The sequence below is a fragment of the Eumetopias jubatus genome, unplaced genomic scaffold, assembly GCF_037043125.1.
Source record: "Eumetopias jubatus isolate StellerSeaLion01/CBP00866 unplaced genomic scaffold, mEumJub1_p1.0 scaffold_2, whole genome shotgun sequence".
Lineage (NCBI taxonomy): Eukaryota > Metazoa > Chordata > Mammalia > Carnivora > Otariidae > Eumetopias > Eumetopias jubatus.
In genome coordinates this window covers 133,282,724-133,309,813 of record NW_028274808.1, presented here as the reverse complement: position 1 = coordinate 133,309,813, position 27,090 = coordinate 133,282,724, and the positions used below count along the sequence as shown (strand labels likewise).

The following is a 27,090-nucleotide window of genomic DNA, read 5'->3' as shown; positions in this document are numbered from 1 at the left end:
TATCAAGTACAAAGGCCTTGTGATGAGCATGGCTTGGCTTGTTTGTGGACCATAAAGAAGGACACTGTGGCTGGAACACAGTGAGTGAGGAGTACAGTCTTGGGAGACAGGTGAAAGAGATGAATCTTGTGTAGCCCAGTAGATTATGATAAGGACTTTCACTTTCCAAGTGAAATGGAAATCCATTGAAATATTTTTAACAAGAAATGGAATAATTTTATTTACATGTTAAAAAAAAGGTCACTCTGTAAAGAAAAACTAATATTTTCTATTATTCTACCCACAGGATATTTCTGACACCAAATGTGTAGGTTTCCCACAGCAAGCAGTTCTCTAATTATTGGTGAACACCCACTGGGTGCCCTACAATTTTATTAAATTCTGATACTAATTGCCCAGAGTTAGTGCAGACTCCACAGGTTAAGGGCTCAGTTCCAGAAAACTGCACCCTCCCCCCCACATTGCAGAGACCAGTCCCAAGTCCCAGGTTGTCACATACTGCTGGCCAACCAGTTATAAATCGGAGATTACTTGAGCTTCACAATTTGCTAGAAGAGCTCACACAACTCAGGAAAACGATTACCAGTTTATTATAAAAAGATACACCTCAGAAATAGCCAAATGGAACAGCTGCATAGGGCAGGTATAGGGAAGGGGGCAGAGCTTCCAGGGCCTCACCAGGCATACCTCCTCCCAGCAAGAGGATGTGTTCACTAGCCCAGAAGCTTTCGGAACCCCTTTGGCTAGGAATTTTTTATGGAGGCTTCATTGTGTAGCCATGATTGATTAAATCTTCGGCCATTGGTGACTGAACTGAATCTCTAGTACCCTCTTCTCTCCCCAAAGATTGAGGGGTAAAGCTGAAAGTTCCAACACCCTCACCACACGGTTCCTTCCTCTGGCAACCACCCCCTCCCATCTTGGGGCTTTCCAAAAGTCACCTCATTAACATAAACATATAAACTCATAAACTCGGGTGTGGTTGAAAGGCGTTTGGTATGAATGAAGAAGGCTTTTCTTTTACCTTCATCACTAGAACTACTTCAGGAACTGGGGATAAAAACCAAATACCATAACAAAAGATGTTTCTATTTTATCATTTAGAGAATTACAAGGGTTTTAGGAACTCTGGCCAGGAGCCAGGAAAAAAAAACAAAAAATATATTTCTTATTATATCACAATATCACATTCTGGCAGTCTAAATATCCTTGTTTTGATAAATAAATTGTCAAGCTTGAGTCCCTCTGTCATAGGGAGGCACATATGCAAATTACTAGATTCTGCTGATTAAAAAAAAAGAGGACTTCCCGATCCATGAACAGGGAAATATAAAGAAGAGAGTCACATATTTGTGGCAAAATGTGATTGTCAACTACTCTGGTAGGGGAATAAATAATCCATAATTTCCCAAGAAAAGTAAGATTATTTTCAGAACATGTAGAGTATTCTGCCCCATCTGCTTTTTCAGTTAATTGTCTGAGTTTGAAATTTCTCATGGCCAAATCCTAGCTCAGGTTTCAGTTTTCGGGAGGTGAAAACAAACTGCCTTGGAACATTTGCTAATTCAAGTTAGTTTCACCAACGTTCACCATCAAAATGATTTCTAAAAGGGTGTAAGTTTAAAAATATAGACTGTGTATAATGTTTTCTATAGTTATTAGGATGTAAATCAAAGGACAGAAATTTTTCATTGTGAAATATTAGAAAAAGTGAGAGTGAACAAGTATATTCCCCTATGTCTCCTCATACTGCTTCTATCTCACTAAAGAGTCAACAAGATGTAGCTTTCATCTCCATAGATGTTAAAATGTACAAAGGAATTCTCACAAGAATTCTGCAAAAATAATCTCTAATTTTTAATATTAAGGCCTAATGTTATTGAAGCTCCAATATTAAGCCCTAAAATTTTATTTTTAAAGTGAACTTTCTTAATAACTTTAAAAAATTATGACAGTATGAGGTGTTATTAAAATTTAATTTAAATATTATTAAGATCGTATTTTAAATTATAACATTTTGTATACAATTTAGAATATAGAAGACTATAAGAAGGGAAGATGGATATTTCAAAAGTAAATAACCCAGGGAGATCTTGCTCTATATAATGTATAAATAAGTAGATATGTAGAAACTTAAACATACAGATATATCTAAATACAGATATGTATATATACAAAGTATTGGAATCACACAGTTTTTACATCTTGCCTTTTCTTGTTAACATTATATCATGAACAACTTCCATGTCACTAAGTGGCTTTCACAAACATGATTTCAAGGGCTATGTAGTAAGTCATCATATGAGTGCATTGCTTTGTCTAATACTGCATCTGTTGTTTTCGATGTTTTGCACACATCAGTCCTATGCTAACAACCATCTATATTCATAAATTGGCCTGTGCTTTTGAAGTTATGGATCCATTCGGAAGATAATATTTCATATTTGAATGAGAAGAAGTATGTTGTCCTATGGAGAAAAAAAAAAGATTGAGAAAAAGGAACTTGGAACATACATTATTTAAATTTAAAGAGGTTGCAGGCACATGGACCAGCTTTTATTAAACTATGCACTTTCTGTTCTTCTTTAATTATCTCATGCTATTTTCCCAGTTCTGAGGTTCAACTTTAAGACTTTTATGTATGCATGACTTTTTGTTCCTACAGTTAGATGACATATTCCCACAGACTCCTTGACCAAAGTGAATTTTCTGAGAAAGGACATTTTCGTTGACCTGAAAAAATTTGTATTTTATCAGTTGATGTCAGCTGTAAAAAACAGCAGATATCATAGTTCCTAACCATTCTTTTCTTTATTATTTCTGTTCAGAAATGAAAACAAATTAAAATAGAACATTTTATATTGAATTTCCCCACTTTGAGGGGATAAAAATGAAATACCCAATGTGTAAAATCAGATTAGAAGCGGAATGTTCTTTCATTTCCAAAGCTCTCCAGGTGGCATCAGCTGTTAAAGAAGATACATTTTGGAATTGCTGGGAAGATAGAGTCAAGATAGGGTCAAAACATTAATTGTTCAGCAACAAAAAAAAAACTATGCACTTACAACACACGTCCTTAAAAGAGCAAGGCCAGGAGGCTGTAGAAGTCAATGATTTTACACATTCTGTCCAAAAATCCCATAAGGTAGCTGCTGTCCCCATTACCCCAGACACATTCCCACATAATCTGTTCATTTTGCCCTTGACCCTCTTTCTTTTCTTCTACCATCTTGTTTATTTTTTATTTGTTTTGGTGACTGAATTAGGATCACTAAACAAACTGCAATTCTACAGAGATAAAATTTTTTGAAAGTCTAAAACTTAGAAGGCAGAAAAGCCAGACACATATTTTAATTCTTATCTTCCGAGTAGCACTATAGCTTTGAGTACTACTGACCTGAGTTGTAAAAAGTGGACTTGAAAGGGGGGAGCACTACAGCCAGTAGAGATTCTCAAACATTAGTTTGCTTAAGAATGACCCAGACAGGTGTCTCTAGATTCAGAAGCTCACACCCCACTGGCTCTCATTCCATTTTAAAAGGTTGGAGGATGCATTGGAATCTGAATTTCAAACAAATCCCCAAGTAATTCTTATATGCATGGTTCTCAAATCATAACTTGGAAAAATACTAGCCAGACTATAAGATACAGGAATGTGGGGTAAGAAGAAATGCTCATTTGAAGTGATAGTTCTCTCATATATGAAATAAGAGGAAAAAAAATCAACCTCATGGCATTAGTGGAAGCCACATGTTAGTTCTGACTCAGCTGTGCTGGTCTGAAGCTACTGTGAAAGATAATTTATTTTCTGGGTCATACAGTTAATGTGTAAAATGTATTCTTTCCTACCTGCTGAAATGGACCCGAAATTTTAGAACAATCTAAAAAGAACTTCCCGGCACATCTATGCTTTGATCCATGTGAAAAATCAAACACTGGGGAGTTCAGTAGCAAACTATACAGTTATAGAGCCTCTGTATCATAGGGTGAATAAAGGATCTACGCATAGGATTTGATGGAGGAAAGTGAAGAAAGCAAATGGTAGCTTAAGGGCATGTGGATAGGTGAAGAGTTGGAAAAGCAAAGAACTTACTCCCAGGAGTTTGCCTAAGGCAAGCCCTGAATGTGTAGGTGGTAAACTGGTTCCCTGTTTTCCGCACCCTAAGTGATTCTCTGAAGCCAGGAAGGAGCCAGCCACCCCCCACCCCCATGACCTGAACAGCTGTTTAACTGTGGTGACTTCTAACATTCCTATTTTTGGATGCAGTTCTTAAATATTATGGTGGTGTGACCAGATTTGATAAGCATTGCCCTAGAGTACATCCCAAACTTCTGTCATTGTTACAGTACCATCATGATTTTAGCCATCTCCACAGAATACCTAGACTAGCTTTAGTATTTCCCTTTAAATTTATTCACTGTTTTATCAATTTCGTTGTAAAAGGAATTTGATATCATTATTGTTAGTTGAAAACCAGCACACTCACCATAATTCACAAGGGCACTATAGCATAAATGCAAGGACATGTTATTAAATGCCAACTGAATACAGCTGCTTTCCGAAGACTGGCCCTAAGGCCTCTGTGTACTTGATGAAAATGGAGATTGGCAAGTAATGGTACCATTCCAACACTTCTCTCATTTCCAACGGGTACTTCCTACTTGATATAATCAGAAGAGGTGAAAGATAATCAGAGAAGGACTAAAGTTCCTGTTGTGTGATTTGATGTCCCTTAGTGTTCTGTTTGTGTGGCATCGTACTTGGAACAGCCCACACTTCCGATCACCCTTCAGCAATACTGACAGGCCCACTTCCCTGAACATGTGGCTTCTAATCTAATTTGAACAATGAGTGTGACTCCCTAGGGTTCCATGGTGAAACCTCTTTGTAAACATACCAGGGTCTGAAAAATTAATGAGCTTTAAAGATTTTTTTTTTTTTTTTTTTTAATTTGACAGAGAGAGACACAGTGAGAAAGGGAACACAAGCAGGGGAAGTGGGAGAGGGGGAAGCAGGCTTCCCGCTGAGCGGGGAGCCCGATGTGGGACTCGATCCCAGGACCCTGGGATCATGACCTGAGCCGAAGGCAGACGCTTAACGACTGAGCCACCCAGGCGCCCAAAAATTAATGAGCTTTAAAGGGAAATATTTTGTATGTGGAAAATATTCACATGAATGGATATTTACTAAACATTTTATGTAGTGCAGGTTGTTAGCTAGAGATCTGTCATTTTTCACTGCGCTTACTCTTTTGGTGATAATATCTAAAAGCCTATACACTGGAAGGCAAGAACAGGAGTTTCACTTTCCTTTCAATTTATCTTTGTTTTTTTTTTTCTTTTTTTTTTTAAATTTTATTTAAATTCAAGTTAGTTAACATGTAGTGTATGATTAGTGTCAGGGGTAGAATTTAGTGATCCATCACTTACACAGAACACCTAGTGCTCATCCCCCACCCACCTCCCCTCCGGCAGCCCTCAGTTTGTTCCCTGTAGTTAAGAGTCTCTTGTGGTTTACCTCCCTCTCTGTTTTTATCTTATTTTATTTTTCCTTCCCTTCCCCTATGTTCATCTGTTTTGTTTCTTAAATTCCACCTAGGAGTGAAGTCATATGGTATTTGTCTTTCTCTGACTGACTTATTTAATTTAGCATAATACCCTCTAGTTCCATCCACGTCGTTGCAAATGGCAAGATTTCATTCTTTTTAATGGCTGAGTAACATTCCATTATGTGTGTGTGTGTGTGTGTGTGTGTGTGTGTGTGTGTGTGTATCTCACACCTTTTTTTATTTTTATTTTTTAATTTTATTTATTTATTTGAGAGAGAGAGAGCATGAGCAGGGGCAGGGAGGGGCAGAGAGAGAGAGAGAGGGAAAAGCAGACTCACCACAGAGCAGGGAGCCCAACGCGGGGCTCCATCCCAGGACTCTGAGACCATGACCTGAGCCAAAGGCAGACACTTACCCGACTGAGTCACCCAGGCACTCCTATACCACATCTTCTTTTATCCATTCATTAGCTGATGGACATCTGGGCTCGTTCCATATTTTGGCTATTGTGAACATTGCTGCTATAAGCGTTGGGTTGTATGTGCCACTTTGAATCACTATTTTTGTGTCCTTTGGATAAATGCCTACTAGTGCAATTGCTGGGTCATAGGGCAGCTCTATTTTTAACTTTTTGAGGAACCTCCATACTGTTTTCCAGAGTGGCTGCACCAGCTTGCATTCCGACCAACAGTGTAGGAGGGTTCCCCTTTCTCCGCATCCCTGCCAACAACTGTGGTTTCCTGGCTAGCCATTCTGACCGGTGTGAGGTCAATTTATATTTGAATAAATTTGGAGCTCACTTCCCCTGAAACCTGACAGAGTTATGAATAAAAATAGTCAATTAACAAGAAGTTTCACAGTATTTGGCATATCGTTTGGTGTTTGTATACTTTTTTGCCAGGAAGCAGTGTAGGAATAAGAGTTCAGGCAGGCCCACCATTTACTACCTAAGTTAACGACCTGGCACTAGTTACTTCACTTCTCAAAACCCCTAGTTTCCTCATGTGTAAAATGAAAACCATAATGCTTAACCCACAGGGTTGTTGTATTAATGCGCTTAAAAATAAAACAAAATGCGTGTTAACTATGCTGGAATTAAAATTTAAAACTTAATTAAAAAAACTAACAAATGAACTAACTACATAAATAAATAAACCAAATGAACAAAACACCAGAAGAAATGATATAATGGAATAAGACACTTAGCACATTTACTGCCATTGTCATAGGTATCATGATGTTGATGATAATGATGATTCCAACATTTTATATGATAAGGAAAAGTAATGTGCTTGAACCTATGCTTGAACCTAAGCTCTTCAGTGTTTTTATTCTAGGATATCTTCATTTCTGTTTTAAAATCTCCATGGAAATTCCTACTGAAAGAAATAAGATACCTGCAAGGTTTTACATTCTGAAAGTGGGTGCTTGTGTGTATCTTAGAAGTCAGATTGTAAATATTCTTGCATGCGCTTGGTGAAAGTACATTCCTTAAAGGCATGCGTCTTCTGAAATAAACTTATTGAGTCATATTTTACATATCTTGTGATTCACTCATTGCAAAGGTGCAATTCAATGATTTGTGACAAATTTACCAAGTTATACAACCATTACCACATGTCGGTTTAGAACATTTTCATCACCCAAATAACATCCCTTATGCCATTTACTGTTATTTCCAGCAGCCCTCATCCCCAGACAACCACTAATCTACTTTCTGCCTTTATAGATTTTCCCTTTTCTGGACATGGAATTATTCAATATATGGTCTCTTGCATTCAGCTTCTTTTACTTAGCATAATGCTCTTGAGGTGTGTCCATGTTATAGCATATATCAGTAGTTTGTTGCTTTTCATTGATGAATAGAATTTCATACTGTGGATATACTACATTTTGTTTATCCATCTATCTATTGATAGATATTTCCCTTGTTTTGTTTTTGGTTTTTATAAATAATGTTGCTATGAACACGCATGTACAATTTTTTGTGTGGACATACATTTTCACTTCTCCTGGGTATATACCTAGAAGTAGAATTGTCATATTTATGTTTAACACTTGGGGAACTGCAAAACTGTTTTCCAAAGTGGCTGCACCATTTCATATTTCTACCAGCAATGGATGAGTGGGCCAATTTTTTATTCTAGCCATTCTAATGAGTGTGAAATGGTATCATTGTTTTAATTTGCATTTCCCTAACGGCTACGGATGTGTATCTTTTTATGTTCTTATCAACCACTTAGATGTGCCCTTTAGAAATCACATGGTTTTAAAATGTTTGATTTCTCTGATTATCTTGATAATTTATTATAAGGAAATGGTTGAATTGCTGAAGAATCAGTAATAATGTTCTGGGAGTATCTACTTAGGATTGCGATAAACAACTGTGATACCACGGGGGCATGCATCTTCATACCCATGAGGAAATCACTGTGGATATTCATTTAAAACTCTGTATTCATAAAATAGAACTCTACACTTACATAGAATATGAGCTTAAAGAAAGTGGGGGAATTTTATGAATCTTGATCACCTTTTTTTATCCCTAGCACCTAGAAAAATGTCTGACACAGTGTAGGCTCACAATAAACCTTTGTCGAATAAAAGGATATAAGGAGTATCTTTTGAATATATTCAAAATCGAATGAAAGGTTGCTAGTATTTCTGTTATCTCAATAAGTAGACAATTCATGTGCTTATTTTCAAAGCCTTCAATTGAGGAAGGCTGAAAATTGTCATGTTTCAAAACAACTTCTAAAATTCTGTCAGGATATCATTTTTGTCAACTGAAGCAAAATGCCTGCCTGTGTCAATATAGAATCATAATCTTATGAATGGGTTTATAATTTCCTAAGAGCCACAGTTCTAAATTAAGTCCAGTACCTCTGTTTGTTTTGTACTCCAGAAATGCTCTAGTGAATATGGGTGCAGCCTACTCCAGAAGTGAACTGAATTTTGATTTATAACAAAATAGTAACAATGAAACAATGAAACAAAAACAAAACCCCTTACTACTTCTCAATAAAATTGTTTGTTTCTCTTTTTTCCTGCTTACACTGACTTCTCTTAAAAATGGTCCAAGTAGAAAACAGCACTAATATAATAAATTTCTGTATATGTGGGAGTGAAGTATCCTTTCCTATCCTTTCAAGAAGCATGACAGATTTTAATATGAGACACCCAATAAGTATACAGCTGGATTTTTTAAAGCTTTTTGTCCTTTCCCTCAATATATACGTCCACAAAAATAAACTGGGATGGTGTCATTTAGCCTGTATGTTGAGAAAGCTTTTGTGTTACAACAGAAGACTGTTGAAGTGTTCGGAGAAGGAATGAGTTTTGCATGGACTTGGATGGTTTGGGTGTTGATTTGTAAACACACCTGGATATATCAGCAAATCCTTTTAAGTTCCTTCTAACACTATTAGTTAGAGATTCAGCGATGTAAAACCAGGCCTCTATTTACTTTTCTCCTCTATTAAGACACAAAAGTTTTTTCTACCTTACTGACTTTACTGGAAAAAAATAAGGTTTCTGGAAAACAATGTTTTATCTTTTATTGTTTTTCCCAGAATCAGATAATCAAAGTTCTCCAAATGTGTGGCAGTTATGGAAGAAAATGGGCAATATGCAATAAAAATCACTGTTAGGGACACATTAATAAGGAAAAAATATATATATAAAGGAAACTTTGATCGCTATTTAGTTTTTGTTAGCTAGAAAATTATTGTGATATTCGGCTCTTTTGATTTTTTAAATATTTTATTTTATTTTTTATTTTAAAATAGAAAGATTAAAGTATGTATGTAGGTTTTAAATGCTATTAAGAACATTTAAAAATACTTTTTTTTTTTTTTTTAGCATAAATATACCCCCTCAGCACCAGAACCTCAACAATGCTTCTCGGGGAAATCCTTGGTTGCATAATCTGAAATCTCCAGGAAAAAAACAAATTGTTGAATGTATTATGATGATCACATTTTTTTTTGTTTCTCCTGAAATTCCATCTGCAGAGTTTAATAAAGGGAAAAACATGTAAGCAAACAATATAAAATTGTGAAGTAACTCAATGCAGCTGTAACTTTTTATTGTAGCTAAGCCAAGTTCATTAACTGTTTGCCAAGATTTTGAGGACCATATGAAACTGAAATTACAACCCATAGCACTTCAAATCCTTGGTGCAATTGAAGCAAGAAAGGGCTATGTGATAAAATCTCATGTATATACATTTACTAATGTAAAGACATGGAAACTGGTAGAGCTGTGTAAACTCACTATGAAAGAAGCCTTCAGGGTCTGTATGTCAGGAGTCAAATGTTAGGAAAAATAGCATATCCCATTTAAGCAAGAACTGAAAGCTCACCACTTACAAAATCTAATTAGATAATTGCATAATCACAGTATACTTAGATGATATAGAGTATTTCGTCCAGTTATTTTATTTATGAGCCATTCCTAGAGGAAATGTGAGGTAAGCAAGAGATGTCTTACCCCACCTCCCTCAAACTGTAGTCACACAATCCATTGAATATAAGTGTTATTTGCTTAATATAATTTTAAGTTTCCTATAAATGAATTTTCTTATATCCTTTACTGTGAATAGTCCTTTTTTACCCACCTAAAAAAAGCTATCTAGGTCAACAATAATCTTCTAATCTTTTTAATCATTCTTACATTTTTTGGCATTTATTTTACACTTCGTGAGTTTAGGAATTATGTTCCATAGAATAGCCAGGGAAAGTGCTAACGGGTAGATGTTACTTCGGCATAACTCCCAACCTAGATTAAGAATGCTCATAATTGGGGCACCTGGGTGGCTCAGTTAGGCATCTGCCTTTGGCTCAGATCATGATCCCGGAGTCCCGGGATCGAGCCCTACGTCAGGCTTCCTGCTAGGCAGAGAGTCTGCTTCTCCCTCTGCCCCTCACCCCGCTCGTGCTCTTTCTCTCTCATTCTCTCTCTCTCAAATAAATAAATAAAATCTTAAAAAAAAAAAAGAATGCTCATGTTTAATAAAAACTCTGAGCAAACTCTCTGCTCCATGTATGGGCAACTATAGATACTCTGTGGAACTCAAAGGCTTGAACTTTCTCCTAAAACAATTATAAATAAATGCAATGAAGATCTATCTGCTGGCACCAATTAGCGAGAACAAAGTCCAATGTGTACAGTCGATCAAGAAGTGTCTTAGTGTTCTTCAGACCTGACTAGATACATTTTATTTTAATTCTACAAAGAATGAAATATATATTTATGTGTATGCAGTATGTGTGTGCATGTGCGTATATGTGGTGTGTGTATGTGTAGGATGTAGAGATACCCACACACCTAAAATAGAATCTCTGTGGTTTGTAAACAGGCTATCACTAATCCCTAATCTCTTTATCATTGGTGACTTTCAAATAATTCCTTAGGTCAATCCTTTTTCTAAGCAATTGTATGCATCATTGATGAGTAGGATCTCCGTTTAATAAGAAAATCTTAGTGGCTTCATTGACTTCAGCTTTAATTTCTATAGGAAAAATTTTTTATGACTTGGCTCTTAAGAGTTTGGACAATATTAATGTCATTTATAGTATAAGACTGTATCATATACATTTGAATATTGCTTCTAAGGAAATAATTTGCATGTAACATTGATACTTAGGTTCCAAATCACCAGAGTTGGAGGGACATAATTAACTCATTTTAATAGCCATGTTGATTAATTTACTAACCAACAACACTTATTTTCTTTTTAAGTTATTCATTTTTATGGAGATATAATTGACATACACCATCGTATAAGTTTAAGGTATACAATGTGGTGGTCTGTTACATTTACGTATTACAAAATGATTACCACCATCATATTAACTAACACCCCATTAGGTCACAAAATTATAATTTCTTTTTTTGTGCCAAGAACTTTAAGATCTAGGTCTTAGCAACTTGGAGTTTTATAAAATAGCACTGTTAACTATATTCAGCATGCTGTGCATTGGACCTCCAGAACTTATCTACTTAAGGTTTTAGTTTTTGGTTGTTGTTGGAAGTGAATGCACATGTAGGTACAAGATAGCCTGTTAAAATAGTTGTACTGATATAATACTGCTGTAAGGAAACTTTTGCGAATATTCTACATCAAGCCTTATAAATGCCTCAATCCCACTAGACTTTCCTCTCCAGTGAAAGCATCTTGGTACTGTAATGGAAAAAGTCAGATTTTATTTTTTTTCTTTAATATAAGAATTTAATTTACTTAGACATATTAGCTGTTTATAAAGTGAATCAGTGCTCTGTAGCTCAAACTAACTAAATGATGACAACTCTAGTGACTACTCTATAAAGTATATACGTTTCTTTGTGATGTATATTTATCTATATATGCTCATACATTTGCCCTTTGCATTCAAACATAGTATTCAAAAGCTATACAGCAAGGCATTTTACTTGTCATTGATATTTATTTGTTACTAATGGATTACCACCTATATGTGTATGTTCAGGGGACTGGGCATAGGAAGACAGGCTTGCAACAGAAAAACCAGCCAACATTATGTTACATTATTGGAGATGAGTGATATGAACTTGAACTTGAGCATTGTCACTGAGCTTGCTGAAGAGGGAATTGATTCATAAGGTACATCAGAATATATAGGATCCAGTCATGAGTGTTTTTTAAAACTTTCCAGGGGATTCTAATGTGCAGCTCAGCCTGAGAATCACTAACCGCTGTTAGATTTAGGGTCTCAGGAAAAGCAAAATTTAGGCTGACTTCTAGGTTTCTTGTTTATTTGTGTGAATGATAATGCCATCCATGGTTGAGAAAATGGCTAAGACGGTTGCAAGGTTTTTTGCGAGTTTTTTTGTTTTTGTTATCCAGCTTTGTTTACATGGAGTTCAAAGTATGTATGGAACATCTACGAATTCGATGGAAAGGTCTGGTGTGAAGAGGTGTACTTTGTAGTTATTATAGAAAAGTGATAGTTGAGCTCACAGAGTGTGCATAGATTCCAGGAAAATAGCACTTAGAGGCCAGCAGAGGAAGAAAAATTGGGGAGCTGGCTGGTAAGGATGATGGCCAAGTAGGAGGAGGAGAGTGAGGTGGCAAATAACAACAACAACAACAATAATGAAATGAGAGACATCTATGGGAAGTATTCATCAAAAATAACAAATGGACAAATATCCATGATTTATTTTTTTTTCAGTTTGGGGATGTAGCTACTTTCTATTTGAGGGCTCTATTATTTGGACTCAGCAAACCCATATTGCTCAAAAGAATCTCTTCCTACAGCTATACAACAGAGTATTTTATCTGTTACTTTGTGTATAAGATACACATGCATGCATGTGCTGATGTGTATGGTATGCTGGTTGTATATACAACTATCAAATATTCTTTTTATGTGTTTAGCTAGCATTGTAAGGGAAGAGTCTATGCCCACATATATCTATACATATAAGTAATTCTAGAAGTAGGAAAGGAAGGGTCAACGTGACAATTTTATTTAAGGGTAACAGTGTCTGTCGACCGCTTCTCCCGCCTGTCTTCTATCAGGGAACACTGGACAGACGAGTGCATAACTGGTAGCCTCCCATGGGTTATAGAGTGGCCAGATTTAAATTTGTGAACTTGTGACCATTCTACATCAGAATTGCCTCCTGTCCTTGGAAGTTTTCTACCTCAAATACATGTTCCATATTTATGTTTCTCAACCATGGCAGCACATGCGAATCATTTGAGGAGCTTTTTAAAAGTCTCATTGCCCCTACCAATTATATCAGAATATATAGGACCCAATCACCGGTACTTTGAAAAACTTTCTGTGTGACTCTAGTGTGCAACCAAAGTTGATCACTTTTTTCTCCATCACATTGATCTATCTGACAATATTTCCATAAATCCACATTATCTGAAAGTGCGTTTCTAACTTTCTGCTAACCTTTCATTACCTAGTACCTTAACAGTACTATTAATGGTTTTACAGGTAAGCTCACGAGATGTGGATTTGGGAGTTATATTAGCCACCTCAGGCTGCCAGGACAAAATGCCACAGACTGGGTGACTTAACCAACAGAAATTTATTTTCTCATGGCTCTGGAGCCTGTAAGTCTGAGATCAAGGTGCCAACTCAGTCAGGTTCTGATAAAGGCTCTCTTTTTGGCTTGTAGACAACTTCTCCCCCCTGGGCTCACGTGATCTTTTCTCCTTGCATGTGTAAGGGAGCAAGGGCTTGGGGAGCAAGCTCTCTGGTGTATTTTCTTATAAGGGCACCAGTCTCATCAAACCAGGGTCCTATCCTCATGACCTCTTCTAACCCCAATTATCTCCCAAAGGTTCCGTCTCCAAATACCACCACACCAGAGGTTAGGGCTTCAACAGATGAATGAGGGAGGATGCACAACTCAGTCCGTAGCGGAGATCATCGTGCAGGTCTCTGTCATCATTACTTTTAAACCAGAAGGCTTGTTTGGCACGAGCACTGATTCAGCGTAGTCCAGACAGGTAAAAGTGTCTTGTCGTTGTTGTATATAATTCAATGGTGACACATAACAGCAATGAGCCATGGCAGAAGCAGATTCAAGTTGCCCTGCTGAAAGGTGTATTGGTTTTGACAGATATGTAAAAAAAATAAATAAGTTAGAGCAGAACCAGGCTTTTCTTGTAAACATTTATTTTTGTTTGGAACTGCTTACTACCTTCAGATATGCTTTTCGATGCCTTGGTGAATTTGGTGGAAAGAACAACATGTTGTTTAAGACAATTTGACGGCAGTCTTTATCATGATCGTGTGGCTGAATGGCTTCAGTCTCCTATATGTTCTCCCTGGAGTTTGGTGGACCTGACATTTTTTAATTCCAAGCAAATTTTGGGTCATCTCATTGTTGTGTGTGTTGCAAATTAAGTTCACGATATCTTTAATAATTTCCAATGTGGGTGCACTGGAAATTCATTCTATTCAGTGAAATCAAAAATTATATTGTGCTTTGTGCATAGCATCCAGGGTGAAAAATTCCCATTTCTAATTTTGAGGCTTAAAAGTTTCAAGGTTTTGCCTGTGTAGTATTTTACTTGTAATTACTGTGGCATTTGAACTGATCCATAGATGAGAGTCTATTTATCAGGGAAGGAAGGGGTGGGAGTAGAGGATAGACAAGGAAGGATTGTTGTCAGACCTCTTTATCCCTCTGCAGATTAGTGAGAGGCCTGTATGGTACATAGATTATAAATAAGGCAGGCGATTTCCAGGAACTGTAAAGAACATTCTTAAGATTTCACACCTGACAGCGACTTAGCAGCTAGATTTTACAGGAAAGGTTAAGAAGTAGGGGCATGGTATGGAAAAGTATTGTTGGTAATTAGTTAGAGATATAAGCCCAAGGGGGACAAAAAGATCTATGTTGTTCATTTCTGTTTCACCCAGCATGTGGCATGAAGCCATGCCCACCGTAAGTATTCGGGAACTACTATTGGTAGAAGGATTCCAGAATGACCAAAGGCACACGCATGAGAATATAAAATTAGGTCAATCCGTGAAAGTCTCATGAAATCCTCCCTTTAAGCGTGGAAAAAAAGACTATACATGAGGAAGCAGGACTCAGAAGTAAAGTCCAAGTACAATATAAGAGGAAAACAAAACCCATATGTTGATCAATTAAAGGACACATGCTTCAGGGCATCTCCTGCTCTGCGGGCTCCTTTACTCAGGATCCTGGGGCCTGTCTCTGCCTCTTTGCCATCACTGGATAGAATGTGCATGATTATGCCCCTTAATTTCTGAAAACAGATTCTACCACCAAGTGAGTGAAAGAGACCTGAGATTTGTATAATGACTTTACATTAGTAAATAGTCTTGAGTTTCTACCAGAAGACTTTAAAACCACTCATAACTTCGTGATTAGTCAGAAAGAATTTCGTACCGGGGTGGTTTCTTGTTCAAGTACCCAAAATAGGGTTAGTAACAGGCCCTGCTCACAGACTTGATGCAGAGTGAGATATGTATAGGCGGTGTTCCTGCTGCAGCTGTTGTTGTTATTGTTATTATTATTATTATTATTATTAACCAGGTTAGGTATCTTAATTCTCTATTGTACACTGACTTTTGCTACAGTGCAGTCCCTTCACTTTTTTTTTTTAAATAGGCTCAATGCAGGGCTTGAACTCATGACCCCGAGATCAAGACCTGAGCTGAGATTTAGAGTCGGACACTCAACCGACTGAGCCGCCCAGGCGCCCCATCGTTTCTCTTTCTTTGATAAAGACTGAGATACATTTCTCTGGGACAAAGATGACACGTTCCCCTAGGTACATTGGGCAATTACCACACAATATTAGTATTTACTTCTTTGGATGTCCATGGTAAGCAAATACTAATTAGAACCGTGGGCTTTCAGTAAGAGATAGGGTGGACAGTGAGATGTAGATGGCTGCCATTTTGTACAGTGGATATGCAAAGAGATTTTTCAGACAAGCACCAGACTTCCCGCTGCAGTAGGTGGCTTTCTGGCAAGAAGGGCAGATGGACCGTGAGCCCCTTGAGGTGAATCAGAACTGGCATACATGCTGGAGTCTTCCCAGAAGCAATTGTTTTCTTCCATTCAGTGGGAAAGGACAAAGCCAAAAATGAGAACGCCAGGAAAATGAAGGTGTCTCTATTTCAACAGAATAACCTAAGTTTAATAAAGCCCAAAAAAAGAGGGTAATGTATTTTTAAGTTTTAGCCCTTAAGTAAAAATTTAATAACCTTTGTTAATTGAAAAAAAATGGGAAGGTATTTGGTCATTTTTTTCTTCATCATTTCTATATAACTAACCATGTGTGGGTGTGTGCTATAATGCTAGAAAGCTAATGTAACGCATCACTTTAGGGAAGGAATAAAATCATCATCCCATCCACGTCTCTTACCTTGATTCATAGCTCAAATATTTCTATTCTTGGAACATTACTGCAGCTCTGGTGCTAAGAAAATTGCTGGTGGATGAAGAATGATTCTGCCGCCTTTCATCCTTCACAATGTTAGCGTCCTCCGCCTACTCTGACTTTACAATGGTGCCATCTAGTGTTCACATGTCCTCAGTTCTATAGCTCAACTTCATCAGAAGCCAAGTAATACAAGTAGCAAGCAAGTTAACCTTAAAAACAGTGTGCCATTAAAGAGGGCACGTTCTGCATGGAGCACTGGGTGTTATACGCAAACAATGAGTCATGGAACGCTACATCACAAACTAAGGGTGTAACGTATGGTGATTAACATAACAACAACAACAAAAACAACCCAGTGTGCCGGGGACAATGTAATGAAACACGAGAACAGAATTTTTCATTAAATGTATATTTCTTATTTATCATTATTGCCTCATTTATTACATTTCCTTTGCAAAGATTTTTATATGTTCTATTTATATAGTCAGACAAATTATAAATAACGTACTCCACGTATTGAAATTATACTTATTTTATCTTTTATTTTTATATTTTTCTCTGTACCTTCCTGTAACTCTAACACAATGGTCATTGTCTTTGAAGGCAACGCAAGCAACCTAGGCATGGGTTGGGTTGGATGAGAGCAGAATCAGAAGATGGAATCATTCACTGTAATATTTGATCGCACTGCCTATCCTGTCGCAGGTTGTGGTTTTGTTGGTGCTGATGATTGTACCTTCAAGGGTCGGGTTCTTCACTACATAGCCAGAGAAACACCGAAGGGCTTTGATGGGCATAAAATAGAGTGTTTAAAAAAAAAAACCCACACACAAAAAAACTAGCCTTACCATTGACGCTATGTTAGGACTATCTGTTTAAAAAATTTTGTAGAAAGTAATTTATGGAATTAATGAGCTTAGGCACAGTTTTCAAGATGCCCCAGAGATGGGACTTTTATTTTCTTTACTAGCGTTTGAGTTGACTTCTATATTGCCTATCAGTTCAGAATTTTAAGAGGAAAAAAATACACTTATTTAATTATGAAAGAACAAAATTAGTTTAAGACAGGCCCTATCGGATTACCTCCATCATTTTAACATCTGCAGAATGGTTGACAAAGCACCGGCTTTGACTGACTTCAACACTGAAATGAAGCAGCTCAGCCTGCGCCCTGTCTAATACGGGGGAAGGTGGAGTCCCAGGCTCTAAGAGAATGCTGCCTACACGCAAAACTCATCCAGTCCCACTCTGAACTTGGCTCTCCCTTAGCTTTTTGTTACCTCCTCAAGGACAGGATGTTCCCTCCCACTTTAGGCTCTGTTTACCTGCCTTGCTTTAATCGGGAATGCCTTCTTTTGTGCTTCTGTTCTCACTTGGTTAATTATTACAACCCTTCAGACCTTGACCTATGAATCATTTCCTCAGGGAAGCCCTCCAACCCCTAATTAGTCCTCTCTTGTTATTAGATATCATCCAACACTTTTCCTTATTACCACTCACAACACTTTGCAATTATATGCTTGTGTTATTATCTACTTAATATGCCCTGTCCCCACTAGATTATAAATTTCGAGCAGGCTGAAATAATCTTTTTTTTAACAATTTGGGGTCCTAGCCACTGTGTGTTTCTGCAGTTCAATACAGTAGTAGGCCTGTGGGAAATAGCTGATGAAATCCAAAATTGAGAACTGAGATGCCCATTGTCCCAGCCCCTGTACTTTTGTGACGGCAACTCTGCTTCCATGTCACCCTTGAGGCAAGAGAATATTCACTGAGGCAGGAAATTCAACTGTATGGTAGCTTTCAAGGTATACCCCTCTGGGGACATGTCACCTCCTGCAACACCACCTGGGAGTGGGGTGTTCATTCTCAATACCTACAGAATCCCTGACCTTGTTTACTGCTGCTCTTCAACTTCTCAAGGTCAATTGGCCTTTCACTCCCTGCCCACCAATTCCTCCTTGCCACATTTCTATTCCCCTCACTCAAAATTAAATAAACCAACAAACAAAATTCACCTCTTGTAGTCTTTACTGTCTGCCTTCTTCATGGGATTAACATGAAGATAGAGAGCACAAAATTAAATTAGTATTTTAAGAAATTATCCTGTCACTCTGGTGGTTTTGCATATTATACAAAGGACAGGTTGTGTTTTCATTGTTTGTTTTTGTAGTACATTCCTTCTCTTTCTAGAAGACCCTAAGGATTCCCAAATGTCTTAGAATATAAGACAAGAGATCATGCTGAGAACCAATCATTTCAAAATAAGTTCTGCTTAAAAAAGTTATAACATGTCATACTAAGTTTCTGATATCTATAACCAGTCACCAATGTCTTCTAAAGAATAAGAAATGAGATGAACCATGAGAGACTATGGACTCTGAGAAACAAACAGGGTTTTAGAGGGAAGGGGGGAGGGGGAATTGGTTAGCCCGGTGATGGGGTATTAAGGAGGGCACATCCTGCATGGAGCACTGGGTGTTATATGAAAACAATGGATCATGGATCACCACATCAAAAACTAATGATGTATTGTATGGTGACTAACATAACATAATAAAATTAAAATTAAAAAAAATATTAAAAAAATAAAAGACTAAAAAAAAGAATAAGAAATGAAGATAGGATTCAGAACTGATTAATTGTGACATTGAATACATGCATGCATAGATGGATTTGGTATTTTTTGTAAACTGTAGCATATTTCATTTAAAGTCTGGTATATTGGCATTGCTTTCCAAAGTTAACACTTGCTTAACATCGAGTACACACAAAAGAAAAGTGCTTGCCCTTCTGAATATTTTCAGACCACACTGAAACTTCCAGAGTCCTTCCAGATCCCTCTCCTCTCCACCTGTGGTAGCATTTCATAGGCCTTATGAAAGTATGTGCTTCTTGAAAGCTGAACTTACTGATTGAATTGCCAACTCATATAGAATTCTGACTCTTCAATGTGTATTTGATGAAAAACTAAATCAGATAGCATAAAGTTTACTCCAAAGAGTATCCTCACACTTCTATCTCCACAGCAACACGGATGTACACACAGTGGCGTCACTTCTTAAACTCTATCTCCGAGAACTTCCAGAACCAGTCATTCCTTATGCAAAGTATGAAGATTTTTTGTCCTGTGCCAAACTGCTCAGCAAGGAAGAAGAAGCTGTAAGTTGATGCATTTCTTTCTTAAAAAACCTTCATTTGGGTTTCTTGTCAATGTTCTTAGTTTTTAATTTGTAAATTTCCTTTTGTCCCATCCTTGGATTATTTTCCACTAATGTATTTATTGATATTGCACACAGTTTGATATTACACACACAACTCAGGTCCCATTTTTAATCCCCTCTCTTGTCAAAAAGAAACTGCAGGTTAATAAATGAAATGAACCTTCCTTGCCCACTTTGCTCCTCTAAATGGTTAACTGTGCTACATCAGGCCAAACAGTCCGTGAACAAAGTGGATGCCTTATTTCATATTCTCTTTTTCATTGTGTGCCCCTCTAAATTACCTAAACAATGCCTTCTACCAAATCTTATCTACCATTTTTTTAAAACAGCTTTATTGAGATATAATTCATATACCATATAATCACCTACTTAAAGTGTACAATCAGTGCATTTTAGTATACAGTTGACCCTCAAACAACAGGGGTTTGAATGGGTCCTCCTATACATGGATTTTTTGCAGTGCAGTACTATAAATGTATTTTCTCTTCCTTATGATTTTCTTAATATTCTATTTTCTTTTCTCTAGCTTACTTTATTGTAAAAATATAGCATATAATGCTTAAAACATACAAAATATTTGTTAATCAACCGTTTATGTTATCAGTAAGGGTTCCAGTCAACAACAGGCTATTAGTAATTGAGTTTTGGGGGAGTCAAAAGTTAATCATGGATTTTCGAGTTGGGGGGGCGATTGGTGCCCTTCACCAATCACTGAGCACATTACTCAGGGTCAACTGTATTCTCAAGAGTTATGCAACCACTACCAAAATCTAATTTTAGAATATGTAGCCCATTTCCATCAGCCTATAACAAACGCCATATCTCTTCCCCAGGCCCCACCTTCCCCAGCTCTTGGCAACTACTAATCCCTTTCTGTATCTGTAGACTTGTGTCTTGTGGCTCTTTCATATAAATGAAATCATTCACTACATTGTTTTCTGTGACTGGCTTCTTTCACTGTTTCCAAGGTTCATCCACACTATACCACATATATTTAGTATTTCACGCCATTTATTTATTTATTTATTTATTTATTTATTTATTTATTTATCCGTTCCTCAGTTGTAGCACATCTGTGTTGTTTCTGTTGTTTGACTATTATTAATAATGCTGCTGTGAATATTCACGTGCAAAGTTTTGCATGGATATATGTCTGCATTTCTCCTGGGTATATACCTAGAAGGCAGAATTGCTGGGCCATATGTAACTCTGTGTTTCTTAAAGAGGCTCCATCATTTTAAATTCCCACCGGCAATGTGTGCAGATTCCAACGTCTCCACATTTTTGCCAACACTTGTTATCTCTCTTTTTTATCATAGCCACCCTAATGTAAGTAAAGTGAGATCTCATTGAGCTTGAGTTGCTTTTCCCTGATGGTTAATGATGTTAAACATTTTTCCATGTACTTATTGGCTCTTCACATATTTTCTTTGGAAAAACATCTCTTCAAATCATTTTCCCCTTTTTAATTGGGTTATTTGTCTTATTATCAAGTTGTGAGAGTTCTTTATAGTTTAGGTTATAAACCTCTTATCAGATATATGATTTGATTTGCAAATATTTCTCCCATTCTATAAGTTGTCTCTTCAGATTTTTTTAAAGATTTATTTATTTATTTTAGAGAGGGTGGGAGGGGCAGAGAGAGGGAATTTCAAGCAGACTCCCCGCTGAGCACAGAACCCGGTGCCAGACTCCCATGACCTTGAGATCATGACCTGAGCCAAAATCAAGAGTCGGACACTCAAATGACTGAGCCACCCAGGCGCCCCAAGTCTCTTCAGTTTTTTGATAGGGTCCTTTGAAGCACAAAAGTTTTTAATTGCAATGAAGTCCAATTTATCTATTTTTCTTTTGTCACTTGTGCTTTTAATGTCATATCTAAGAAGTCTTTAACCAAGCTCACCAGGATTTATTCCTATATTTTCTTGTAAGACTTTTGTAACATTAACTCTTACATTTAGGTCTGTGATCCATTTTGACTTAATTTTGGTTTATGATATGAGGAAAGATCCAACTGCATCCTGTGGCACATGGATATCCAGTTGTCTCAGAACCATTTGTTGGAAAGACTCTCGTTTCCTCCACTGGATTTTCTTGGCACTCTTGTTGAAATTGCTGCCTATTTTTATAAATGAAGTTTTACTTTGTTATGTAATATTGTCTGTGGCTGCTTTTGTACCACAACAGGAGAGTAGAGTATTTGAGACAGAGACCATATGTCCCAGAATGCTTGCGATGTTTACCATCTGGCCTTTTTCAGGAAGAAGAACAAATTAGATTACATTATCCATTAGCTTTTCTGGGACCATTTACATATTAGAAATTCTACAATGAGAAGAACCCAAGCAATTAATCCATTTGTGAAATGTCCTTGAAGAGCAGGCTTTTCATTCTCCATCCCACCCCAAACAGTGTATCCTAGACATGGCCCATCTTGAGAGACTTATTTGCCAGTAGACGTGTGTTTGTCTCTGTTTTGGGCATGCCAGAAATGGGAAAGATCCTCACTACATTTAGGCCACTTTTTTCCCCGAATAACCTTATTATAAATGAGGCTATCTTCCCTTTTTAGTCAACTGTGAGCAAGTGTTAAAAATGTTAAAAAGACTTCACTTAACATCTGTTTCTCCACAAATAGTACTTATGGAAATATTTGAAATACTTTTTCACATCTTTGAAAATATTTGTGAAATGCTCTTTAATAGTGGCAAGTTTTCAGGACAGGATTCTTCACTGATGATATGTGAAACTAATGAAAAAAACTGTATACCCATTTTTTATTTGCTTTAATTCCAAGGCCAACTCTTAGATAACATTCATTCTCTATTTCTTTTTACTCAGGGTGTTAAGGAATTAGCAAAGCAGGTGAAGAGTTTGCCAGTGGTCAATTACAACCTCCTGAAGTATATTTGCAGGTAAGAATTGTCCTAAAGACAAAACTAAACAGAACAAGACTATATATAGCCTAATACTAACTTACTTTTGACCATGAATAAAATCACTGAACTGTTCTGAGCTCTAGTGTTGATCTCTATAAAATTAAGAGGTTTGTCAAGATGATCTCAAAGGTTTCTCTGAGCACTGAAATTGCTCGATTTTTGTCATTTGTTGTTTGTGAGTCTCTCTTAGTCTACGTAAGAAGGATCTGTTGCTTCAAACTTCCATTAAAGTTCTTTGTTTAGAGGAGCATTTACCTTAGCATGAGAAAGACCAGTGGGGGGGGGGTGCCAGTTTCTATCACTGACTTCTTATGTGTCTGTATGCAATTTTCTTACTCTCTCTAAGTGTCCTACTAGGTAAAAGAGTATTGAAAACACACATTTCACACAGTTGTTTTAAGATTTAAATTGTATTTTTTGATTGAATAAATATTATTTTCTTTCTATTTCCCTCTAACTTCAAGACTCATTGAAAAGACATTTTTATTCAATTCTGTTAGGACAATAATTGTGCCTGGTAAAGCTCTCACTCATGACCATATTTACCTATGGCCTGGGATGGTATATGCCATGACTGTGCCCCTGTTTAAGAAACCATATGATTTCACTCATATGTGGAATTTAAGAAACAAAACAAACAATCATGGGGGGAAGAAAGAGAGAGGCAAACCAAGAAACAGACTCTTAACTATAGAGAACAAACTGATGGTTACCAGAGGGGCAGCAGGTAGGGGATGGGTGACATAGGTAATGGGGATTAAAGAAAGCACTTGTTGAGATGAGTACCGGGTGTTGTATGGAAGTGCTGAATCACTAAATTGCACACCTGAAACTTATATTACACTGTATGTTAACTAACTGGAATTTAAATAAAAACAAAACAAAAAAAAAGACACCAAATATGTAAAATTGAAACATTAAATTTAAATAAAGAGATGATGATTGGCAATACAAATCACTATAAGCTATCTTATATGAAAGCCTTTCAGTTTATTTTTAAATAATTCAAATTTTTAATTCAATGCAGTATTAACATTTGCATATACTTTTTGTGTCATGATTAGATAAATGTTCAGCAGACTGGGAACTAAAATGCAATTTAAGGCTAATGCCAGACAGGGCGCCTGGGTAGCTCAGATGGTTAAGCGTCTGCCTTCGGCTCAGATCATGATCCCAGGGTTCTGGAATTGAGTCCCGCATCGGGCTCCCTGTTCAGCGGGGACCCTGCTTCTCCCTCTGCCTCTCTCTCTCTCTCTCTCTCTCTCTCTCTCTGTCTCTTATGAATAAATAAATAAAATCTTAAAAAAAAAAAGACTAATGTCAGACACGGTGGACCTCACTGTCAACTGTAACTGAGTAGGAATTCCAGAATCTCCTACTGTAGCTTTTTCTGGGGATGGTTGGAAGCAAATATGAGTTTAGGTTTCATAATTTGTTTTTTTAAAGATTTTATTTATTTGCTTGAGAGAGAGAGAGAGAAAACCCAGCGGGGGGAGGGGCAGAGGGAGAGACAGAAGCAGACTCCCTACTGAGCAGGGAGCCCAACATGGGGCTTGATCCCAGGACCCCGAGATCAAGACCTGAGCCAAAGGCAGCCGCCCAACCAACTGAGCCACCCAGGCACCCCAGGTTTCATATTTAAAAAAAGAAAGAAATAGTACCACTGATAACAGATTCATTAACACATCAGGGTTCCATCCCAAGATTTTGAACTAATTCAAGCTGTTGTGGTAAATGAGAAAAGACATCGTCTTTAAGTAAAAGGGAAAAGACTTCTCCTTGAGAACCGTATTACCCATCTTTATCTACACAGTAGGAGAACTTCACTTTTCTTGAAACATTTAAGCAGACTTTTGGTTTCAGCTATTTCAAATAAGAAATTACACTGGTATGAGTTTTTACCCTTCAGTTTTAAACTATAGCTTAGCCTGTCTAACAGTAATGAATATGTGGAACAGGTGCCTTTCTTCACAGTCATAGGGGAGTAGTCAAGAGCACAGACTCCAGAGTCAGACGATCCGGGTTCAAATCTTGGCTCTGCCACCTGTTACTTTTGTGTCCTTGGAGAATATTCTTAACCGCTCTGGTGCCTCATGTGTCTCATCTGTAAAATGGAGATAATCATAGTATTTACCTCACAGAGTTGCTTTGAGAATTTAGTAAGTTAGTGCAATGACCGACACATAAAATATATTCTTTTAAATAATAATAAGTTCTCTTATTTTGCTTAGCATAATACACTCTAGCTTCATCCATGTTGTTGCAAATGACAAGATTTCATTCTTTTTGATGGCTGAGTAATAGTCTGTTGTGCATATATATATCTATATGGTATATATATATCTACTTTATCCATTCCTCTATGCTAAGTGAAATAAGTCAAATACCATATGTTTTCACTCATATGTGGAATTAAAGAACCAAACAGATGAACATAGGGGAAGGAGAGGGAAAAAAAGAGAGAGAGGGAAGCAAACCATAAGAGACTCTTAACTATAGAGAACAAACTGAGGGTTGATGGAGGGGAGGTGGGTGGGGGATGGGCTAAATGGGTGATGGGCATTAAGGAGGGCACTTATTGTGATGAGCACTGGGTGTTATATGTGAGTGATGAACCACTAAATCCTACTCCTGTATATTAACTAACTAGAATTTAAATAAAAATTTGAAATAAAAAATAAACAAGTAAATAAAACCAAGTGAAAAAATAATAATAAGTTCTTTTTTATTTTTTCATCACTTCCTCTGTGTCTCATCAGTACAATTAATAAACCATGAAATTTAGAAATGAAGAGGGGCTGGGGAATGAAAAATGGCTGAAAGACTACAAAAACAATCCCTCCTACTAAAATCATTTGGGAAAAAGTCTATTGCATGCTTCTTATTATTTAGCACCTAATAAATTGAAAAAGTTGTGCTTATATTAATTTTTCATATTAGTGGAACTAGGTTTTAATTTAAACCATGTTTGATATCATTTTTTAATAGACTATAAATTTGAAGCTCACAAATTACTCAATAAAGAGGGTTGACTCCTCCTCTCTGAAATAAAGGATTGTACCAGATGATCTTATTTATAGTTCTCAAATTGAATATACATATAAATTAAATGTTTTCTTTAAGGATTGAAAGAAAATCCATATTCTTGAATCTCATGTCCGTATTAACATTATCCAAATACACCTGTTTCTGTGATGGACAGAGGAAACCAAGCTAAGCCAGGCCAGAGATATTTGACATGATCCCTCAAGTTTGATCCTTAATCATTTGCAATATATTTTCCTCACATTTGACTGAGAGATGTTTGAATTTCTAAATAATTTTGTCTCCATAATTGTATTTGAACATATTCTAGTTAATAAATTTCCTAATAACCCATTTTCTTCCACTGACAAAATTTGATACCATTGTTTTGTTCATGTTCTTCTATCCAACAGGTTCTTGGATGAAGTACAATCCTATTCTGGAGTTAACAAAATGAGTGTGCAGAACTTGGCCACTGTCTTTGGCCCTAATATCCTGCGCCCCAAAGTGGAAGATCCTTTGACCATCATGGAGGGTAAGTAAATGATTATCTTACATCCTCATCAAGAGAGCAATCAACTGTCTTTTGTTTGTTTGTTTTGTTTTTTTCTAAAGTTTATTTATAATCTCTATACCTAACGTGAAGCTCAAACTCACAACCCCAAGATCAAGAGTCACATGCTCTGCTCCCTGAGCCTGCCAGGCACTCCCAATCAACTGTCTTTTGTTTGGTCTGAACCTATTCTCTTCTGAGGAAACCAGGGAAATAAGTAACTCCATGGTAACTCCATTTATTGACCCAAGTCCTTCAAGTGCAAAAAACTTCTCTTTGGAAGTCAGGCATTTTTTTTAGTTTACTAAAGAAAATAATTTCCTAAAAGACTCCTCAAGTAGCCTTACAAGAATAAATCAGCTGTAAAGTATTATGCAAGAACTAAAAACCAGTTCACTTTTTGAGCCCCATTCAATTTTCAGAAAATTCAAAAAGTAACTATTTTATATTAATATAGTTTTATTAATTTTGGTTTTGACTAATTTCAAGAAGCAGAAAAATATGGTCTTCTGTAAGATTATGCTACTTATTAAACTGTGTTTTGAAACATGAATTGTTTTCTAGATTATAAAATGCCTCGCATTATTTTCCACAATGAACTTCTGCTTCTGTTTGTTCCTAGTGGGGCCTTACTGCTTGAATACCTTCCTTACCTATGGCCATTAGTAGTACCATTGTTTTCTACAAATTGGATGAATTGAACATTTAAGAATTTAATAAGGAAGAGGGGAGGAGAAAGAAAACAAGTCATTTTAGTTTCACCCTGAGCTTATTTAGAACAAAATATACTCCTGATACTACTCCTTTCTTGAGAATTCTAAGATTTGTATTCCTCTATGTCTTATGAGACAGAAGAGAAAGCTTTTAAGTGTTTGCCTGCATCAACTCAGCT

General features: G+C 36.8%; 1 protein-coding gene across 4 annotated transcripts in view; it reads left to right on the top strand.

Annotated features, from left to right (window-relative positions):
* The window catches only part of ARHGAP24 (Rho GTPase activating protein 24), a 489,891-nt gene that overhangs the window by 448,358 nt on the left and 14,443 nt on the right, over positions 1-27,090 (top strand). For all 4 annotated transcript variants that reach the window (XM_028124176.2, XM_028124177.2, XM_028124178.2 and 1 more), the window contains 3 exons: positions 19,488-19,620; positions 22,524-22,597; positions 26,059-26,180. In XM_028124176.2, the coding sequence (XP_027979977.1) occupies positions 19,488-19,620; positions 22,524-22,597; positions 26,059-26,180 (329 nt within the window). The remainder of the gene's footprint in view (positions 1-19,487; positions 19,621-22,523; positions 22,598-26,058; positions 26,181-27,090) is intronic.